General features: G+C 36.0%; 1 protein-coding gene across 1 annotated transcript; it reads left to right on the forward strand.

Annotated features, from left to right (window-relative positions):
• Positions 1-12,280: 12,280 nt before the first annotated feature.
• On the forward strand, positions 12,281-12,570 carry LOC131190676 (complex III assembly factor LYRM7-like; the record flags this gene model as incomplete). The annotated part of the gene is made up of 1 exon (XM_058168037.1): positions 12,281-12,570. A coding segment is annotated over one exon (249 nt), but the record flags the coding sequence as incomplete, so codon positions are not given.
• Positions 12,571-23,022: the final 10,452 nt, after the last annotated feature.

Here is a 23,022-nt window from a genome sequence, read left to right on the forward strand (position 1 = left end):
GGAAAGAAAGTGCTAAGGAGACAGAACAGAGGAAGCATGCTGGGCTGATCTTACTCACTAGAGGTCATCGGACTGCAACATCAAAAAGAGCCAGCTTGGTATAAAAGTTCAGGTGTTGGCCTAGGAACCAGGAGGCTATGAGTTTGGGGCAGTCATTCTTCTTAGTTCCATCCACCTCTCAGAGTTGTTGTTGTGGGGGAAATAGATGGAGGAAGGAGTACTATGTATGTTAGCTATCTTGAGTTACATATAAAGTAATAATAGGAAAAAAATCTAATAAATACAGGATCAATGAAGTAGACAGATTGCATCCACAGATGCCTACAGTGGAAATCAAAAAGAAGCAAATAATGAAAGTGGTATTGTGCTATCCTACATAAATTCTGCTCCTTTTGAATATGTGCTATGATACTGCAAGGAGGGTGAAACTCACAGTGTGACACTCCTCCTGTTATTTTAAAGAAATCATCTGATTCTCCCAAAGTTGCTAGGACCTATTCATGCCATGGTTAGATGTTGTTGGGCAAAATCGCATAGCCGTACTCTATCCTTTCTGTGCTTGAAGAAAAAACAACAGCAAGGCAAAAGTCAAAGAATAGTGGAATGGATCAGAATGAGCATTTTTCAAAGTAAAATTGACGTCATAAACCATGGAGAGGGTTAAAGATAAATGAGAACAATATTTAGAAATTATAACTATTTCGGTGTTATATATACAGTATATAATTGATTCTGCAACCCCCTTAAAGTATCAGAGGAGGGTAGACTTCCTAGGACTTCCAGATTCCAAGAGGTCTAGAAGGACTTGAAGTAAGAGATAAATCTTCCATGGTAATGATACACCATTATCAGTTCTAGACAAAATCTGGATTTCACTCAGTTACCTGGAACATTTTTGTCCCAAATGGTCAGATCAATAAAACTCACCAGTCACTTCAAGACTACGCCATACAGATTTTGTTGGAACTTAATGTAGATTTTGTGTGTTTCTTTTTGTTCAAATGTTAAATGTTCTGCTCTGCTACTGTCCTATGAATTTAGATTACTTTTTCATTTCTTAATAATTTGGTGGTTCAGTGGCCAGGTTTGACGATTGAAAGGTCGGCAGTTCAGCGGTTCGAATCCCTAGTGCTGCATAACAGGGTGAGCTCTGTTACTTGTCCCGGCTTCTGTCAATCTAGCAGTTTGAAAGCATGTAAAAATGCAAGTAGAAAAATAGAGGCCACCTTTGGTGGGAAGGTAAAAGTGTTCCGTGCACCTTTGGTGTTTAATCATGCTGGCCACATGACCATGGAGATGTCTTCAGACAGCACTGGCTCTTCAGCTTTGAAACAGAGATGAGCATCACCCCCTAGAGTTGGGAACAACTAGCACATATGTGTGAGGGGAACCTTTACCTTTACCTAATAATTTCATTAAACTTGTCAAGATATAAAGTAGAAGACTAAATGAAAATGGGAAAGGAAAAGGGAAGACAAGGAGGTGTAGGTAAAGTGGGGGAAGAAAAGCATTGACTTTCAACTCTTTTTAGTACTGTAGAATAAAATAATAAAATTACAGTCTCAGTTTTTTTTACCTTACATACACTAGCCATTTCTATAATAACCAATGTATATAATCAGCAAAATCCAAAGTCAATTTTCCCCCCATCTCAAGCACAAAATCCAAAAGCAGCTTCCAAAGTTGGATATGTTCTTTTCTTTGATTAAAGCAGTTAATTTAGCCATCTCTGCTAGCTTTATCAAAGTCAAACCGGTAGCTTTTTAAAACTAATTTAAACTTTTATTTCAGTTATAAGAGACAGAGACGTCCTTCTGGCTCCATCTTTGGATTTGAGAGTAGATACAATTTGATTAGAAAATATTATTGGACCATAGGGCTAATAATAATCTAGCCTCACCTTTCTTTCTTTTTTTTCTGAAGAAGGCTTCCTGAGGTGACACTCAAAGAGGTATCTTTACAGAGAACCTTATTTTATATTTGTTCTTGACTTTTAATATGGCCTGTTTAACAAAAATCAACATTTATTTTAACCTTGTCATACCACAGGTAAACGTACCATCCAAATCTTATTTTATGGCCTTCTAATGCAAGTCTCTTGTTTTGGAGAGTCCTTCACACAGTCTTTCATCCATACCAAACAGCAGGCATCAAAGTACAATTTCAAATCTGGTAAACCCAAATCTCCTCTTTCTTTAGCAACTTGCAGTAGCTTAGATCTAATTCTCATTTTTTTCCCCCTTACCGTATAAATTTAGAAATTACCTTTTGCCGTTGTTTAAATGGAACGTCAATTGTCAATATCTGTAAAGTCTGAAATAAAAATAACATCTTTGGTAAACCATTCATCTTAATTTCAGAGATTCTTCCTATTAAGGATAATTATAATTATCTGATCTTAATAAGTCTTTTTTTATATCATTCCACAGAGGTACAAAATTATTTTGCAACAATTTAGAGTTTGTATTTGTCAGTATATCTCCAAGATATTTAACTTTTTCTCCACCTTGAAATCTGACTTTCTTGTCAGTATTTCATGATCCCAAAAAGCCATATTTTTAACAAGTTTTTTTGTTTTGTTTTCTGTTTCTTTATTTTCAAGCCCATTAAAGCTCCATCAGATATTCTATACCAGTTTTTGAGTCTGGCAGAAATATAACTAAATCAGCAGCAAATGCTCTCAATTTGTAAACTTCCTTTTAAATTTTTATGCCTGTAAATTTTTGCCTACTATCTCTATTCAAATCTTCCAGCATCAGTACAAATAACAAAGGAAATAAGGGACATCCTTGTCTCAGTGTTCCCTTTTGAATTTCACACAGTTTAGTTAAATCTCCATTAATAATAACATTTGCTTGCTGTGAATTGAAAACCGCTTGAATAAATTTCCCACCAAAGTTCTCATCTTTCAAGGTTTTAAATATAAAGACCCAATTTCAATAGTCAAAGACTTTCTCTGCATCCAGAAATATTAGAAACGCTTGCTTCTTTTTGTGATATTGTAAATATTCAATAACATTCAAACAATTCTCACATTATCTCTCAGTTGTCTTTTTGGCCAAAAGCCAGATTGGTCTTCATGAATAAGATCTTCTTGAATCTTTCTGTCAATATTGCAGCAAAAAATGTATAGCCATTATTTAGTAATGAAATTGTGTTTTTTTTATCCTCAAAGCATCCTGACCCTCCTTTCATAGAAGTACAACGTTGGTTTCTCTTTTAATTGGAGTCATCTTTGCTCCTTGTAGTACACCATTCATTATATCTTTTAAGGATTGTAGGACATGGTCTGCAAAACATTTATAGTATTGACTTGTGAGAACATCTGGATCCAGAGCTTTGCCTGTTTTCATTTTTTAAATAGCTTCTGATATTTCAAAGGTGTTTTTACTGGTTCATTCATAAATTGTCTCTGAGCTTGTGGGAGCTTAGGTAATGTTTGTAGATAATCATCTATATTTTGTGTATTTGATTCCTGTTTCTTATAAAAATTGCAGTAAAAATTATAAAAAAGACTTTTTTTAATGACATCATTGTGTGTTATTACCATGTCACCTTCTTGTATTTCTTCTATCATTTTCTTTTTTCTTACTGTCTCAATTTGCATGCCGATTATCTTCCTGGTTCATTTGCAAATTCAAAATGCTTCTGTTTCACATAATTCAGTTTAGTTTCTATTTCTCAAACTGTTAAATACAATTGTGTAGTAATTTAACCTGATATAAGTTTTTGGAATCCCTTAGTGTCTTATGATTTCTTTATTGCTACTTTCATCTAGTAAGGTTTGCATCTTTTCCTGAGATTTCTTTTTTAACTGGTTATATTGTTTAAGTAACCCATCATTATCTTTTTACTAGCATCCCAAACAGTCAATTAAATTTGTTCAAATTATTATCAATATATTCATTTGATTTCTTTTTATAATCCTTTCTCATCATCTCATTATGTAAAATAGATCCATTTAATGTTCATATATAATTCAAAAAGAAATTTTCAGTATCAAAAGAACTGGATTGTGATCTGAAAAAGATTTAGGCAAAAAAGTCAACTCTTAAAATATTATTTGTGATGCTTTTGTGATCTATATCATATCAATTCTTGAGAATGATTTCTGCCATTCTGAAAAGAAAGTATATTATTCGGCAAGTCGATTTTTAAAATCTCCACTAATCTACCAATAGTAAATTGTCCATCGTCTCAAAGAAAATCTTTGATTTTCCCAGGAAAGGTTTGATTCCTTTGGTAGATGTTCTATCAAATCTTGAGGAGGTTATTCCATTCCAATCCCCTAAAATACACTAGTTTTCATGAGAAAGGGGCATTAATTGGTCCATAACATATTCAAAAAACATTTTTATCATCATTTGGCACATAAAGTCTCACTGCTATTGATTTTTATTCCATTAAGTTCCATTTCTACAACTACAAATCTACTATGCTCATCTGATAATAAAAGCTTAGATTTAAATTGGGGTTTTATGCACAAGGTGATTCCATTCATATTTTTATACTAAAGCTGACGTTATAATTTCTCAACCTAATATTTTATTTATTAGATTTTTTTGTCTTGTACCTTAATATGGGCTTCTTTCAAACAAATTATATCAACATTTAGTTTCCTCAAATAGTGAAATATTTTGTTGCTTTTCTCCTATTTATAATCCATGTTATATATTTATTCTGTATCTATAAGCAGTGTAGCAAAGTTCTGTACAGTCACCCCCTCAACCTCTTCCTGTTTTTCTGTATGCCAATGTTTGAGGTTGATCCACATCCATTGCTTATTGGTATCCATTTCTTGCATTTAGTACAAAATTAGTTTATATTCAATCAACAATTCCTTGGCTTTTCCTATGGAATTCAGTCTAAATCTTTGTTCTAGGGAAATAAATATCATTCCCAGTGAAATGAGATTTTTTCCCCTCTTCTTCAGAATGTCTGTTAAAAAGGTATAAGCTTTTCTCTGTCTCAAAATTCTGACAGGGATTTCCTCAAGTATGATTATATCCACACTGTCAATTTTCACTGTAGATTTAAAGTGATAATCTAAGCGTTGTTCTCTTGCTTTTCTTATTACAAACTGAACTGCAAAAATTGTACTTTTGATGTGATGACAAATCAGAAATTTATTCTATAAATTTTGTCTATTACTGTTTTTTTATTTATTTGTCAATAAGTACAAGGAAACAAGTAACAGTATAGACATAGACATGGACACATGAAAACAATTTGGCACAAATAAAAGGAAATAAATAAGCAAAACTTAGCCATAAACACATAAAATGAGTACATATAAATGGGAACAGTAGGACAGGGACTGTAGGCATGCTGGTGCGCTTATGCATGTCCCCTTAGGGATCTCTTAAGAAACATGAAAGGTCCACAGTAGCCAGTTTAAGGTGAAATGTATGGGAGAGATTAACAACAGGATCAGGTAGAGTGCTCCAGACATTTACTACTCTATTACAGAAGTCGTATTTCCTACGATCAAGATTAGAGCGATTTACATTGAGTTTGAATCTATTGATAGCCCTTGTATTATTGTAGTTGAAATCAAATTACTCATTTACAGGTAGGACGTTTTGGTAAATAATCTTATGAACTAAACTTAGGTCAGAACGTAGACTGCGTAGTTCGAGGCTATTGAGGCCTAAAATTTCAAGCCTGGTGGTATAGGGAATTTTATTAAGAGCAGAGGATTTGAGTACTCTTCTAGTAAAGTATCTCTGGACCCTCTCTAATGTATTGATGTCTGAAATACAGTGAGGGTTCCAGGCAGGTGAGCAGTATTCAAGTATAGGTCTGGCAAAAGTTTTGTATTCCCTAGTTTGAAGTATAGGGTTATCAGAGAAAAAACTTCGTAAAATAAGATTGACAATTCTTTTTTTTTTATTATAAAGTTTTACAGAAAATTTCCACAAATGCCTCCCCTCCCTCTCCCTCCCCTCCCCTCCCCCTCCACCCAATCCCCCAACCCCCTCCGGACTTCCCAGAGCAAAATACAGGGTATAACATCTAACAATCATAAGCTAGAATACCCTAACTATCCATAAACTCCCATCCCTCCCCTAGAGCCTTAACTCCCCTTTTACATAAAGAAAAATATACAAATACAATTTTTACTTTCTATTCATTCATAAGCTATTTGGTACTTCTTGGTCTGATATTTGTTTTGAATATAATCAATCCATCTTCTCCATTCCAGTATATATCTTTCTTGTGAATAGTCTTTCAGATACGCTGAGATTTTTGCCATCTCCGCTAAATTCGCTACTTTTAATATTCACTCTTCAATGGTAGGCAGATATTCCTTCTTCCAAAGATTGACAACTCTTAACGCCTTTTTTGCAATGATGTTACAGTGAACTCTGGGGCTTAGATCTTTTGAAATGAGAACTTTTGATTTTCTCTTCTTCCCAACCTATTAATTGAGCCATGGATTTAATCATTCTCAATGTCAATCTTGAATCTTTCTGCAGACATTTCTGGAACTACTTGACATCTTAGCTGAACCTCTGTGCTCTTTAATGCCAAGATGGTCCTCTCATCCAGATCAGCTTCATATTGAATGTCTTTCTTCTCTGCTTTGTGCTTCAAAAACTCCACTCTATCTTTTATCTGTTTAATTTCTCCAGTTAGCTGACACCATGTCTCCAAGTGGGAGAAAGACACTGGAAACATGGAGGCCAGTTGTGGGTTGCTACCGGTTCACCCCGGATCGGGCGAACCAGTAGTGGCAGTGGCGGGAGGCTCTGCCCATTCTCCTGGATGTCTCTGCACATGTGCAGAAGCATTGCTCATGCATCCATGAACGAACCAATAGTGACGGGATTTTAAACCCACTACTGATGAAGGCTATTTGGAACAATGGTTTAATGGTGGACAGGACCACATTGTTTGAGGTCCTGGTCAAAATGAGCACATGGGAGAGAGAGAGAGAGAGAGAAAGAGAGAGAGAGAGAGAGAGAGATTTATACCCTCTCTTGGGCCTCTCTTGGGCCCGCCTATTCCTGTGTAAGAAATGTATTCTGATTGGTTGTCAGACCCCCATGGGGCCATGCAGGGGTAACTTTGTAGATTGTCTTGAGTCCCAGGCTTAGTTGAATCTTGCTGAGTGATGCAATCTCCCCAGGTGCCATCTGATGAGATGGGTAGAAGGCTAATCCTATTACGTCCTGAGGGTGAAGGTCTTTTGTGCAGTAGATAAACTGCTCCAGCCTTTTGTCTTGGAGATAGGATGGCCCAGTTTTTCTTGGGCTATTAACAAAGGTGGGGGCTGCTTTCCAAGAACATATTTCTCCTTTTCTCATCCAGGGAAGTATAATATTCTGCCTTTTTAATATTTCCTAGAATATTTCATTCTTTTAGGAGATGGGTAGGTACTAACTTTCTACAATGATAAATGTTTTCCACTGAGAGCATATTGATTTTCAGTTTAAGGTTTGATCCCATTCCCTGAAATGCTTGATATGTTTTACTTGAATATTCTACAAAATACTTCTTAGGACTTCAGATTCACTTGAACCTCTTCTTTCTTGGTTTCTTCTAAAAGTAACAGAGTTGGAAGGGACTTTGAAGGTCATCTAGTCCAACCTCCTGCTCATGCAGGAGACCTATACTAGGGATTCGAACTGCCGAACTGCCAACCTTTCTGATCGACAAGCTCAGCATCTTAGCCACTGAGCCACCTAACCAGGCTAATGATTCTTCTCATTATCATGTTGATAATTCCAAAAATGTCACAAAAATATGAATTATAAGATTAAATCCATTTAATTTAGGCAATATTGTTGTCTTTGGCTCCCTTGTGTGGTCAAACACCATCACTGTCCCATTAAGGTGTAATGTACAAGCAAAGTTCTAGTCTTGAGTTCCCTCTTGTGGTCAAATATCCCATTGCAGTCAAGCAGCTTTAAACCTGGTGTTAATTCCTGTTCAATCAGCTTCAAGTAAATTGGAATTCTTTCCCCCCTCATCCACATACAACAAATATCTTAAAAGCTCTACTCAAACTCCGAGGTCCCTTCTAGCCCCATGATTCTATGATTCTAGAAGGAATCTGGCCTTTGAATCAGATGAATCAGATTTAACAGATTAACAGAGTTAGAAGGGATCTAATAGGTCATCTAGTCCAACCCCCTGCTCAAGCAGGAGACCCTATACCATTTCTGACAAATGGCAGTCCAATCTTTTCTTGAAAGTCTCAAGTGATGAAGCTCCCACAACTTCCGAAGCCAAACTGCTCCATTGGTTGATTGTTCTCACTGTCAGAAAATTCCTCCTCATTTCTAGGTTGAATCTCTCCTTGGTCAGTTTCTATCCATTATTATATCCATGGCCTTCAGGTGTTTTGGAAAATAGTTTGACCCGCTACTCTCTGTGGCAGTCCCTGAGATATTAGAAGACTGCTATCATGTCTCCCCTGGTCCTTCTCTTCACTAGACTAGCCAGGCCCAGTTCATGTAACCGTTCTTCATACGTTTTATTCTCCAGTCCCCTAATCCTCCTAGTTGCTCTCCTCTGCACTTTTTCTAGAGTCTCAACATCTTTTTTATAGTGTGGTGACCAAAACTGGATGCAGTACTTTAGGTGTGGTTTTACTAGGGCTTTATAGAGTGGTATTAGTACCTCCCTTGATCTTGATTGTATCCCTCTGTTAATGCAATTTAGGATTGTGTTGGCTTTTTTAGCTGCTGCTGCACACTCCTGGCTCATATTTAGCTGTCCACTAAGATTCCAAGATCCCTCTCACAGTCACTGCTATTAAGCCTGGTTTCCCCCAGTTTATATGTGTGCTTTTGGTTTTTCTTACTTAAGTGTAAGACTTTACTTTTCTCTACATTGAATTTCATTTTGTTAGATAGGGCCCAGTGTTCAAGTCTGTCAAGATCCATCTGGATCTTGAGCCTATCTTCTAGGGTGTTAGCTATTCCTGCCAGCTTAGTATCATCTGCAAATTTGGTGAGTTCCCCTTCTATTCCCTCATCTATGAAGATATTGAAGAGTATTGAGCCTAAAACGGAACCTTGTGGCATCCTCATTAAGTTTCAGCATCTTCAATGGAATCCACAATTGGCCAAGATGTTTTACACTGCATAATTTACCCCATGTTTACATAAGATGAGCTTCAGAATTCAGTTTTTGTTGCATGCAAGACCTGCTTTTCCTCAGAAGACTCTAATTCACTTACATGGGATTTCCCCTCATTTGTCCTACTACGACACTGAAGGAAACTGATCTGGTCAAATTTCCAAACTGTAAGCTCTGTGGTCAAGTGGGGTCTTGATTTTCTCAATCCTACTTCAGCATCTCATTTTTTTTTCAGTTAAATATCATCACCAACTAGGATCCGAAAGAAAGAAAAAGTGTTTTCAAAAGCATTGAATTAAGTGCCCAAACAATTCTTTTTGATAATCGCTTATCTCACTTGTTTTTCTAATAGTGCACTTTGTACAGCCTCTAAAGTATGTGTGTGCGTGTTTGTGTGTGTGCGTGTGATTGCAATTGGTGGAAGTTTTGTTACATGATTATCACTTCATATATAGTTATATGTATTAATGATGAGGTGGGAAAATTGGGGGGAAAAACTTTTAATATTTGATAACTGGCCTTTCTTTCTGAAGATGGCTATCTTCAATTCCTTTTTTTTTATTTTTATTTTTTAAACCTGCACACTTTATTCCAGTCCTTTAAACTGATGAGGCAAAATATGCCCCCAGCTCCAAAGGCCAATCTTTGGAAAATGTTTCCCATGTCATTCGTAAACACCACACCACAAGCATACAAATATAAACAAATATCTTCAAGAAGAAATGTAATTCAGTTAAATTTATTTAAAGAAAAGCATGAAAACTTTTAAAAAGTTGATGTAAAGCACAATCATTTGTCAGGCTATGCCAGAAGCAAATGGATGTCTTCTAGGTATCTTGTAAAAAGTGCTTCAGCAAGATCTACAACAGGAATGTAAAAGCAAACAGTTAAAAAAACATTATTATTATGACAGTATATACAGCAAACAAAATAACTATGCTGGATTTTGTATCACAGATCACTAGTCGAACACTTCCCAAGCGTTTAGGACTGCTTAATTTTTTATTATTATTATTTTTATTATTATTATTGTTGTTATTATTATTATTATTATTATTATTATTATTATTATTATTATCTTTATTTATTAAACATGAAACTCAGTCAACTGAACATTCAAAAATACATCATAAATACCATTGATTGGTGGTATTATTATTATTATTATTATTGTTGTTGTTGTTGTTGTTATTTTCAGAAATCCTCCCTTCATGAATAGACTAAGTACTTTATTAGTTAGCCTGCCTACTTTATTAGTTAATTGTCACAGCTCCATAATAAATGTTCTGCTCTTTGATTCTAAGTTAAGCCTTTTTCTTTACTGGAGGTTCTGGGAATTAGTGTGTGTGTGTGTGTGTTTTAAAAAAGAACAGGTTCTGCCATTTTGAGCTCCCCACTTCTACAGAAGGACCAAGCTGGCTTCTATAAACAGTTCTTTGGTGCTTCTTGGGCAACATGGCTTCATCTAAAATAGGGGTAGGGAACTATGGCCCCTTTATGACCTGTGGACTTCAATTCCCAGAATTCCTGAGCCAGCATTCTGGGAGTTGAAGTCCATAGGTCATAAAAAGGCCATAGTTCCCTACCCCTATTTTAGATGAAGCCATCTTGCCCAAAAAGCACCAAAGAACTGTTTATAGAAGCCAGCTTGGTCCCTTCTGTAGAAGTGGGGAGCTCAAAATGGCAGAACCTGTTCTTTTTTAAAACACACACACAGACACACACACACACTGTAATTCCCAGAACCACAGCCCTGATTTTGAGATTTAATTCTATTTATTTATTTATTTATTTATTTTATTTGATTTTTTATACCGCCCTTCTCCCGAAGGACTCAGGGCGGTGTACAGGCATAATAAAACCAACAATACAATATACAAGTTTAAAATACGATTTAAAAAACTTATTTTAAATTAGCCCCATGATTAAAATTTACCATGCTAAAAAACCCCGTTTAAGATTAATAAATTTACAATTAAAATCCCAATTTAAGCCAGCCTTTATTGATAAAGGGATGAACTTATATGAGCATCCGTTTGTCACAGAGTGATTCTAGATGGCTCACAGCAACCACCAACACTCCTCCCCAAAAACATACATACCAAGATCCCAGAACCATTCATACCGCTAATTCCTTGACTGCATCCTATCCTAGCCAAATGCTTGTAGGAATAAACAGGTTAAAAGGATATGTTATCTTTAAATGATAATAGGAGCAGCCCTGTATATTCTTTTCTGTGGTGAAACATCTCTGCAAGACTTACCAGTCAGCAGAACAGGTTTTATTTAGTCCTCCTAGCCGGTGGTATGATACCTGCTAAAGCCCACTTTAAATTCTCAAATAAGATGTCACCATAGTTTGGAGGATATATAGGGGCAAAATTTGAAAATGGCATTTGTTCTGGATATGATGGATAGGATGGATATAGCCATTGTTCACTGCTCCCACTTTCACTACTGCTGGCCTGGAAGAGAATAATAATGGGGAATACATGAGATTGAAACAGGTATTTAATGTTGTAATTATAATGTAATGTTGCAGTTATATTTTAATGTTGTTGTAATGTTGTAATGAAGGGGCATTTAATGTTGTAATTATAATTGTTATTTTTTTAAAAAAATCATTTTTGTGATCATTGTTTTTGATCAAATCAAAAGGTAACATCAGTAGTACTATTTATGGAACAGATTCCCCAAGCCAAATGAAGACAGCCATCAGCAAAGATTGCAGCCCATCACAAGAGCAACCAAACAAGCATTTTGGTTGCCTTCAGCCAGCCAAGTATCCAAAAGACCATATTAAAAAAAAATCTGGATCCCAGTCCCAGCGATGTGAAGGGCAGAGGTCTTGAAAGTTTTCAAGGTTTTACATAGGACAAGGCAAAATGTGTTCAAAGCAGAGGTGGGTTTCAGGAGGTTCTGGCCAGTTCTGGAGAACCGGTGGTGGAAATTTTGAGTAGTTTGGAAAACCGGTAGTAAAAATTCTGACTGGCCCCGCCCCCATCTATTCTCTTCCTCCCAAGTCCCAGCTGATTGGGCGGAAATGGGGATTTTGCAGTAACCTTCCCCTGGAGTGGGGAGGGAATGGAGATTTTACAGTATCCTTCCCCTGCCACGTACACTAAGTCACGCCCACCAAGCCACACCCACAGAACCAGTAGTAAAAAAATCTGAAACCCACCACTGCTTCATAGATGACACGAGCAGCTTAGATGCTGCAAGACTTAAGATAAATGAAGAATTCAAAAATAATAAAAATGAGACTTCTCCTGAAAAAATAGCTGAGTTTATAAAATTAGCTTCAAATGTGGAAGTTATACTTAGAACATGTGTCCTACAAGGTGTTTATGTGGATGCCAACAAAATAAAGCTTTTACCAAGAAAGGAGGTGCTACGAGACAATGCCCCATACTGTGACACACTGAAGCAAAACACATGAACAGAATAAAACTTTTGATTAATTAACAATGCCATGTAATTTCTTTTAAAATAAGATCGCTTTTCTATAATCCTGGCCTAAATAAAATATTCAACAACAAAAACAAAAGGAATCTGGATCCCAATTTTCAGTTGGGTTGGGAGGTCATGGGATTATAGAGGTTGAGCTTCCCAGCAGGCCATCACCTTACAAGCCTTCAAGGATATCATCCCCTGATTCACCTTTGGAATTTTTTTTAAACAAGAAATACTTTGAAACCTATGCAGTATGCAAGTGTTTCTCAGCATTGGCAAATGTAAGATGTGTGGACTTTAAGTTCCAGAATTCCCCAGCCATGCCACACATTTTATAGTTGCCAGGTTGAGAAACACTGTTCCATGCTAATGAGAAGGAGAATCTAGTTCAAGTCTCTGCAAGTGACGAACTTGCTATATGGATTCAACATTCCTTTTCTCTCCCTTTTTCTGTCTCCCTGACTCCTCCATCCCAGCCTCCTTTTGCTGTATGGAATAATAATGCTGACTTCCCTCACTGAACCTTCAGACAAGAATCTTGAGAAAATGACTGCTCTGCCCAATTCATTCCATAAGCACCACATGACCCCACTGACCCTCCAAATTATGCAGTTTTCCCCCCCAAGCATTAAATGAATTCAATATATTTTATCATGAAATCACAATCCTTAATGCGTACCTCAAAAGGAACAATGATGGCCAAAAGACAAGCAAGAACAATCACAATCTTCATTTTGTTGGATTAATCTGTAAAAATAATCAGTTGTTTTTTTAAAAAACTCTCATAGTAAAAAATGAATTAGTCACACATGTAAGGTTTCATATATCCTGAATGCTAGTTAATTCCTGTGCTTCGGGGGAGGGGGGTTAGGGGGGGAATTGGTCTTCTGAAAAGAAACAGAACTAATCTGATTCAAAGTTGGACCTTCGTGAAACTTTGGAAGAGAGTCATGAACTCAAAACTACAGAAAGGTAGGTAATATTCATTACAATTTGTTTTACACAAATTAACTATTTTTTATAAAATAAAGGTTATCCTTAAACAAACAAATAAATACACAAACGAAAGTACTCTGAACGTATTTAATTCAGATCTGGTAGTCAAAGTATTTCAGAACTATAACTGCAAATTTCCCGTTATGTGTCCAGAAATAAAGTAACAATCCTTTAAAATTCAACATGTAACAATGAAAGAATACCATTAAAAAATAACAACAGCCTAGCATTAGAAAAACACTGAGACTAAAGTGTTGGTGATCTCCATTCTATTTGTAAACTCTACTACCTTTACCATTACCAGATCTAAGTTACAATGCTGCAGATGACAAGTGGCAGTCTCTCCGACGGTGAAATAGACATCTGGAATTTTGCTTCCCAGATCTCATGGCTCTAATTATACCTGAAAATGCTATAGGACTGTGTTTAAGAAAGTGACATAATCATGAGTTGATTTCAAATGAATGAATCAATGTTATTCATTCAGCATTCTCTTGAAATCTATTTTATTTATTTATTTATTTATTATTTATTTGTCAAACATATATAAGATAACAGATATAAGTATAAACATGATTATGAATACAGGAAATGGATACGAATAAATGGGGACAGTAGGACAGGGACGGTAGGCACGTTGGTGCGTTTATGCATGCCCCTTACAGTCCTCTTAGGAATGGGGTGAGGACAGGTCAACAGTAGACAGTCTAAGATTAAAGTTTTGGGGGTTTGGGGATGAAACCACAGAGTCAGGTAGTGAATTCCAGGCATTTTCTGCAATCGAGTTTGGAGCGGTTTACCTAAAGTTTGTATCTATTGTGTGCTCATGTATTATTGCGGTTGAAGCTGAAGAAGTCGTTGACAGGTAGGACATTTTAGCAGATAATTTTGTGTACTACGCTTATGTCAGACCAAAGGCAGCGTAATTCTAAATTGTCTAAGCCCAAAATTTCAAGCCATGTAGTATAAGGTATTCTGTTGTGAGCAGAGGAGTGGAGGACTCTTCTCGTGAAATATCTCTGGACTCCTAATTGTTTTAAAAGCAAATCTAAACATTGGTCCTTCCCATTCACTATATCACAGTCCCAACTGAATCTTCCGATTTATATTTAAGAGACAGAGACACTAGAGATGTTAATGGTCTTGAACAATGTGGCTCTACCTTACATGTGAAAAGTGACATTATACTTTTCAAAGCCTTTGGGTAGAATCCTCTCAGTGGCTATATTCAGGCTATGGACCTTCTTGCTTCATGAAAAAAAAAATACCCCTGAATTTCCAAGGGACAGAGAGAGAAGACCATGGGAGTCTCAGTGAGCAATTCTCTTATGTTAATTTGAAGGAATATATCCTCCCCATACATTAAATGTTTGCTTTAGTAGAAAATGAATTTGATTTTGACTTGGTCTGTAACAGCACAGGAAAAGCAAGAAAACAAAAGACAAGAAAAGAAATAAATAAAAGACTCTGTTCTTCTAAAGGTATGGCTGACTATTCGATCACATTAAGAAGAAGAATACATTTTGTTATAGGAGCTGACCATTGTATTAGAAGAAGCAGTGCAATATAAAGAACTGGGGTGCAAAGTAGCTATGAGTAAATTGTTTTCAGTGATATAGTTGAGCATGTATTGCTGTTTCTGTATCCCCCCACTGAACTCAAAGTATCTTGAAGCAAAGTATCAAAATTCACAAGCTGATTTTTATGCAGCTCTTCATATCAGTAAGTCTGTTTGCCAGATAAAAAGCATCAAAAGCAAAACCTTCTGGCTTACCTTTCTCTTTGTTTTGTAGGCTTGGTCTGTTCTCTCTGAGTGATGTTCTGAGATGTAGTAGCAGCGCTTTATGTACTCTCCAAAACTTCCTGGGATTAGGTGGAACATCTAATAACACATCTGCTGAGATTAGAAGACTTTTGCCTTAATCTCTTCCAAATATGCATGTAATAATCTTCAATATTCTCGTGTTTTGAAATGGTTTGGGGTGTCAAGAAAATTAATTTGTGGCAATGTTCAGCAATACACTTTGGTGGAGGTGGACCAGCAAGAGAGTTTTTTTTAGTAAAAGGAAAGTTACCTTCAAGTCAAACTGAATTCTTAATTACTCCATGTATACAGTAGTGGCCAAAATTGTGGAAACCTTTTGAGAAAAGTGTATCTTTGAGGTTTGATAGCTAATAATACCACTTTTCTTGGGGACTTTCAAGATGATAATATCTCATTGCTGGTTAACTGCTTAACCCAATTCAAAATCTATGGAGCCGACTAAAGAAACTTGTTAGTCGGACACGACCCAGCAATAAAACCCAGTTAATAGAAGAAATCATTCAATCTTGGTTTCACATTAGAACAGCTGCAGAACTAAAAGACTTGGTTCATTCCATGGGAAGACATTGTAAGGCCATAATTCATGCTAAAGGTTACCCAAGTAAATATTAACTGACGTGATAATTTTTGTATATCTCATTTTTTCTATGGTGATAATTTTTGTATATCTCATTTTTTCTACATGTTTCACTTTTCTTCTTTATACTGTAACTGCTATTCTAATAGCAAATCCTTCATAAAAGTTATTGCATTACATTCTTGATTAAATTATCTTTCCATTGATATATAATTTTATGGTACTACTGCAAAAAAAAGGGGGGGTGTTATTAGCTAGTTTGAGAAAAGACACTTTTCCCAAAAGGTTTCTACAATTTTGGCCACTACTGTAAATACTCTTTTCTAGTATTGATGTGAAAATGCGTTGCCATTTCTTTGCTCTGGAATGCTTTTTCTCAAGTTCCTAATTTAGACTGCAAGTTGACTTGAAAGTTAGCTTCAGGTCAAACTGGATTCATAATAAAGTCATAATAAATGGCTCCATGGATACCTATTCTTTTCTAGTATTGATATAAAAGTTCTTTTCCCATTTCTTTGGTCTGGCACGTTTTTTTCTCAATTTCCCAATTTAGTCAACCATCCTAGGATTTCTTTATCAAGAAATTCAAGAATTTCATTTTATTTATTATTAAATTTCTATACCATACATGTCACCTAAGTGACTCACAATTTTACTTTGTGGTGAGCTAAAAGATACAAGCAATTTGGTTATGTAAATTCTTCTGTGTTCACTTATGATTGCCGCTGTCTCTTGGAAATGTTTGATACTAATTTTTAATGTGTCTTTAACTAAGATTTTGGTTAATTAGAAATGCTGTGTGATTCAGTCATAACATTATCCTGCCTTCATAGAGTTTTAAGGAACTTTATACAAATAGGGTATACCTAGTTACCGATTGATCTCTCCTTCTATAGCACTTGTAGAAAATCTGAATGAAAGCTGTGGTTTCACTACCCCCTTTCTAATCCTGATTATCTGTCTCATGTTCTTTACTACTAGTTTATCTACAGCTCTTCCTCATTTTAATAAGCCTAAATCTGCAAGTCTGATTCACACAAAGAGGCCTCTTCGGTTAAGATCCTATAGCTATGATTCACCAGCCATACATCTTGAGGGGTCCAGAAACTAAAGATTTAATTCCTCATTAAGTGCAGTGGTGGGATTCAAGTAATTTAACAACCGGTTCTTCCAACAACCAGTTTGCCAAACTGTTCAGAAAGTTAACAACCGGTTCTCCCGAAGTGGTGCGAACTGGCTGAATTCCACCACTGATTAAGTGGTATGGTTTATCTTGAAAAATTAGTGAATGCTATAAATTAGGACTTGTATTTGGCTGGGCTTATTTTTTTAGAATATTGGGCTGGTTTTTTTAATTGTTTAGTGTTCTTGTGGCTATAAATTAAACTTATTCACTTGCCTCATCCAAGGAAGAATTCAGCTTCTAAATCAGATTAAGAGTCTTCATTGGAATCCACAGGTAGACAACACTTTCAATATTGCATGATTTCCCCCACATCTTCATGGGCGAACTCTTCTTCGGAATTCAATTTTTGTTACATGTATGACCTGCTTTTCCTCAGATAATTCTAGCTCACTTACATGGGTTTTTTCCCTCCTTGTTTCCTCCCATAAAAACACTGTGATGGAAACTGACCTGAGAATAATTGGCTCAAATTGACTCTGTAAACTTGGTAGTCAAATGAAGATTTGTGCTAGTCCAGCATCTCTGTCTTCAAGCATCAATAAAATGCTCATGGCCTTCATATGGATATAGTTGCTGTGGTAGTAAATTATGAAACTGGATAAAAGGTTGGATTAATTGATCTCTAAGGTCTCTTCCAATGTATAATTCTATGACTGAACTTCAAAAATCTTTCCTCCATATTCATATTATGCTTTGATATTATCTCTAATGTTATGCTAGTCTGGAGGGGGAAAAACTGTGGAACAGCACAATGAAATGTTGCAGAAGAGATCATTAACTTTCTTAGATATTGCTTTTGAGTGGAGAAGTGACGTTAAATTTACTCTGTACAAAGAAATAGGGTCAGATGTTCCATTTAACTGTCACCTGTGGAAGATTTCACTCCTTAATCCAAAATTTTGTCTTCCTTTTCTTATTTGCTAAGAGAATGCGGTCTTCTTGAATTAAGATGCTACAACTGTGACAAACTGGAGAGTTTCTACACTTAGGTTTTTAGGGTTTAGGACTAGATTTTGCTAAACCCTGAATATTAAGAGATTGTGATCTGTTTCAGATCTTTGACTCTGTGAGGCAAAGAGGAATCCCTGTAAAATGATGCAGGTTGAACCAGGAAGGTTTTACAAGTGATGCTTCATAATATGGTAGAAAGGGAGGGTGTAAAAAAGAGGTATGTTTTACTTTATAAAATACTTGGATAGTGAGTATGTTGGGTGGGAGGAGGAAGAAAAATTGAAGCAAGTGACTAAGAGATTTACTGTTTAATCACAGAAATAATTCCGTGTCTCTCAATCAAAGGGTTCTTCCTCAAACCAAGTTAAAGTTCTCGAACTAAGAGAAAACTATGCTGGCATAAAATATGTAGTCTCCACTGAGAATCCTTATCAATGCCAGCCACTGGTGATGCCCTTATGTGTGGAATGCAGGGCACATTAAAGAAAGAAACAAATAGATTTCTCTAACTTTTCTTCCCTCCAATAAAATATCATCAGCCATGGGGAATCATCCACCATCCATTCTCCTTGATGTGGGATAGTCAGGGTGCTAGAGCGGAGGGCAATTCTGACAGATGGAAAGTTAGTTGGGCATAGCTTATCGTGGGAGTTCATGCTGGAGTGAGACATTAAGTTTATAGTTGGATTCTTTTGGAGAAATTCTTAATGCAATCCTGAAATAGATCTATTCTGTAGTACTACTAACTAAACCTATGTTAAGCAAAGTTAAAAGAAGTCTAACATCAATTGATTGTTGGCGTCTCTTTGAAAGCACCAGAACTTACAGGGTGGACACTCCTCTTATCATTTTAAAGAAATAATTTGATTCTCCCAAAGTTGTTTGGGCCTATTCATGCCATGGTGAGATGTTCCTGGGCAAAATGGCATAGCGGTACTCTATCCTTTCCTTACTAAGTAAAAAAACAGCCATTCAAACATCCAAAAATAATGGAATGGATCACAATGAGGATGTTTAAAAATAAAATGGATGTCATAAATCATGGTGAGGGTGAAAGGCAAATGAGAATATTAAGAAATTATTATATATACATTAAAACTGTGACTCTGCAACCTCCTGAAGTCCCAGCGCAAGGTAGACTTGCTTGGACTTCCAAAGGTCTAAGAGGTCTAGAAGGACTTGATGAAGTAAAAGATAAAACCTCCATGGAAAAGTATTGTACTGTACTGTACATTTGCATTGGGTCCAAAATTAGTTTATATTTAAATCAACAATTCCTTGGCTTTTCCACAGAATTCAGTCTAAGTCTTTGTTCTTGGTAAGTAAATATCACTCCCAGTGGAAGGGGATTTTTCCTCTTCTTCAGGATGTCTGTTAAGAAGGTATAAGCTTTTCTCTGTCTCAAAATTCTGACAGGGATTTCCTTCAGGATAATTGTATCCACACTGTCAATTTTCACCGTTGATTTAAAGTGACAATCTAAGACCTATTCTCTTGTTTTCTTTTTTCTTTTCTTACAATGTGAATTAAAACAACTCTCGGTAGTTTTCATGTGGTGGCAAATCATGAATTTATTCTATATATTTTGTCTAATTCTGTTTTGATGTTTTCTTTTTGCACACCAATTAATTAAGCCGAGGATTTAATCATTCTCCATTGATTAAATTCTTCTCAGACATTTTAGAAACTGTTCAAAATCTTAACTGAAGTTATTTTATCATTTCAAAGGGCCCTTTCATCCAAATCAGCTTTTTCCTGAATGTCTTTCTTCTCTGATTTGTGCTCAAAAAAATAAATTTTATGCTGTCTACAATATCTGTTTAATTTCTCCAGTTAGCTGATGAATTTCCTCATAAAGTTCCTTTCAGAGAATATCAATTTTTAGTTCAAGGTTTGTTCCCAGTGCCAGGATTGCTTCATGTGTTTTTCTTGAATATTCCTCCAGAATAGCTCTTAAGGACTCAAATTCACCTGATCATCTTCTTTATTGTTTTCTTCTCATTGTCATATTGATAATTCCCAAAATATCACAAATGTATTAATTATAAATTTAATTCCATTTAATTTAGTAATTTACAGGCAATATTACAGTATTTGGATTCCTCCTGTGATTGAAGAGTGCCACTACAAGTTTCTTCTATTAAGGCAGTGGTTCCCAACCTTTTCTTGTTTGAGGCACAACCTTTTCTTGTTTGAGGCACCCTTGGAAAGCCTTTCAAAAGTTCCCGGCACCCTTATAAGGAAATAGATATTTAAAATCTCCGTAGCTCAAAAGTTCCCGGCACCCTCAAAAGATCTCACGGCACCCCTTAGTGCCGCGGCACACTGGTTGGGAACCACTGTATTAAGGTGTAGTTTATAAGCAAAGTTCTGGTCTTGACCTCCCTCTTGTGGTCAAATATCCTATTAGAATAGAATAGAATAGAATTTTTATTGGCCAAGTGTGATTGGACACACAAGGAATTTGTCTTGGTGCATATGCTCTCAGTGTACATAAAAGAAAAGATACGTTCATCGAGGTACAACATTTACAACACAATTGATGGTCAATATATCAATATAAATCATAAGGATTGCCAGCAACAAGTTATAGTCATACAGTCATAAGTGGAAAGAGATTGGTGATGGGAACTATGAAACGATTAATAGTAGTGCAGATTCAGTAAATAGTTTGACAGTGTTGATGGAATTATTTGTTTATTATTTTTATTATTATTACAGTCAAACAAACTTAGAAGCACCACTTAGAAAGTCTTTATTCAAAAACTACAGAAAATCAGGCAAAATTGATATAAAAAGAATAGAATCCTCAAAGAAGTTTAAATCTTTAGGTTTAAAAAACAGTTTCCAACTACAATTTTAAAATCATGGAGTTTCAAAAATGACACTGTTTTGTTTTTTTTTAAGGAGAAACAAACTAGTCAAAATGAGCCTCTTTTGAAACAAAAAATGTAAGTATACAAAAAAGATGTGTCCATTTAAAAAGTACTTTAAAATGCCTGATTCTCCATGGTGAATTTGCTTCTTGGTTGTCCTGTCCCCAGTTGAAGACTCATCCAGTCTGTTTTTTTCTTTGCTCCAAAGCTTCTTGGAGAACCCAGCTACCTGGGAGATCACAATGTTGATTTTGAAGATTCCACTTTATTTATTTATTTATTTATCAAACTTCTATACCGCCCTTCTCCCGAAGGACTCAGGGTGCTTACCCATGAAAGTTTCTTGAAGCCTAAAAACCAGCTCCAAGTATGAAAACCCTACTCCCTCCAAATTGGTAGAAATGCCTTCAGGCTCAAAGCTGCCTGTCAAAATCCCAGAGCAAGTTAGACTTGCTTAGACTTTCAAACTCACACACACTCAGATTTTCACCCTCTTTTTTTGAGGGGGGGGAAAGGTGCGTCTTATGCTCAGGAAAATACAGTACACACTTCCCAGTTTACTTTCAACTGTATGCCATAACCTTGCTTTGTTTTAGCAGAAAGCCCATCACTACTACCCCTTGAATCCTATTTTCATGCAGAGCTTTTGTAATGGTAAAATTATTCACACTGACTTTAGCCCACATGAGAGGGCCAGCAGCTTCCTGGATGTTGTTCTGTTTTGTGTTTGTGTGATGTCTGTGGTATGCAATCTTGAAAGGATTCTGAGGGGTTGGACCTGACCTGTGGGAGGATTTACTATTCCAATTGTTATCCAATTGTGAAGGAGTCCTGAGATGCCATAGGGTTTTATTTTTAGGAGAAGTTTATACCACTGAGTCAAAAGCTTTACAGAAGTCTGGGTAAATTGCATCTATTGCTTTGCTTTGATCAAGATACTATTGTCCCTAATCTTCTCCATCTCAAGACTGATAACCATAAATGAGTGGCGTTTTCAGAGATTCTGTTTGAGTCAGTTATGACCATCCTGTAGAATCTATGAGATGAGGCTTTTATTGTGGAGAAAGGGGGCAAAGTTTGTGAGATTTATCTAGGATTCATCTGGTTCTAGTCAGTTCTCACACAATTAATTGATGACAGCAGTATGATGCAATTAGCTTTTTACCTACTGGGATGTCACGTGTTTGATGACTTGGTTTATGAAGTAAATGAAACAAATCCCATCCTTGGTTGTTCTTAGTACACTTAAATTTATTTTATATATCAGAAAACTCTGATAATATTAATGCATAAAATGTGCAAAACTTTAGAAAATCTGAAGGAGCAAATATATATTTTTACTCAGCACTATATCAAATATATCTCCATCTTTTTCTTATTTATCTTCAAAGTATTTCACTGTTTCTGAAATTAATTTTAATTTTAAAATACCTATTGTGGTCTGGTCTGTTCTGCTACTTTTCCCAATGGTCGTATTAAAAAGGAGGGTGCTTGAACACCTGTATTGGGCCTTATTGCAGGTAATAATAGTGCACCGTTGGAATATTCTAGGGAGCATCTGCAAAATGGAAAACTAGTTCAAATACAAGGTTCCTGAATGAATGGAGTATAATTTTAATCTGAAACAGCAATGTCTCTCTTTTTTAAGCTCTCTGAATGCCTTATTAAAAAGTTGTGTTTTCCAAACAGCCATTTTTGGCATGATTACTTACTTCCATTTGCTCTGACATGAAAAAAAACCTTAGACAATCTCTCTAAATATCTCTAAAACCCAGCTACAGATAATCATCACTATTGCAAATCTCTCTAAAATCAGATTTATTCTTATGTCTTTCATCAAAGACTTATGTTTTGTCCCCAAAAAGTCAAGTTAGAGGCTTTTCTTCTATGAAATCAAAACGTAAACAAACAGAGTTTTAAAACATGCACACAGACATTTGGAGAGAGATGGGGGGAAAGGGGGGAGAGGAGAGAAAGAGAGGGAGGGAGGGAGGGAGAGAGAGAGAGGAGAGAGGGAGGGAGGGAGAGGGAGAAAGAGAAAGTGAGAGAGATGAGGGAGGGAGGGAGA

This window comes from Ahaetulla prasina, chromosome 2, assembly GCF_028640845.1.
Source record: "Ahaetulla prasina isolate Xishuangbanna chromosome 2, ASM2864084v1, whole genome shotgun sequence".
NCBI classification, from domain to species: Eukaryota; Metazoa; Chordata; class Lepidosauria; order Squamata; family Colubridae; genus Ahaetulla; species Ahaetulla prasina.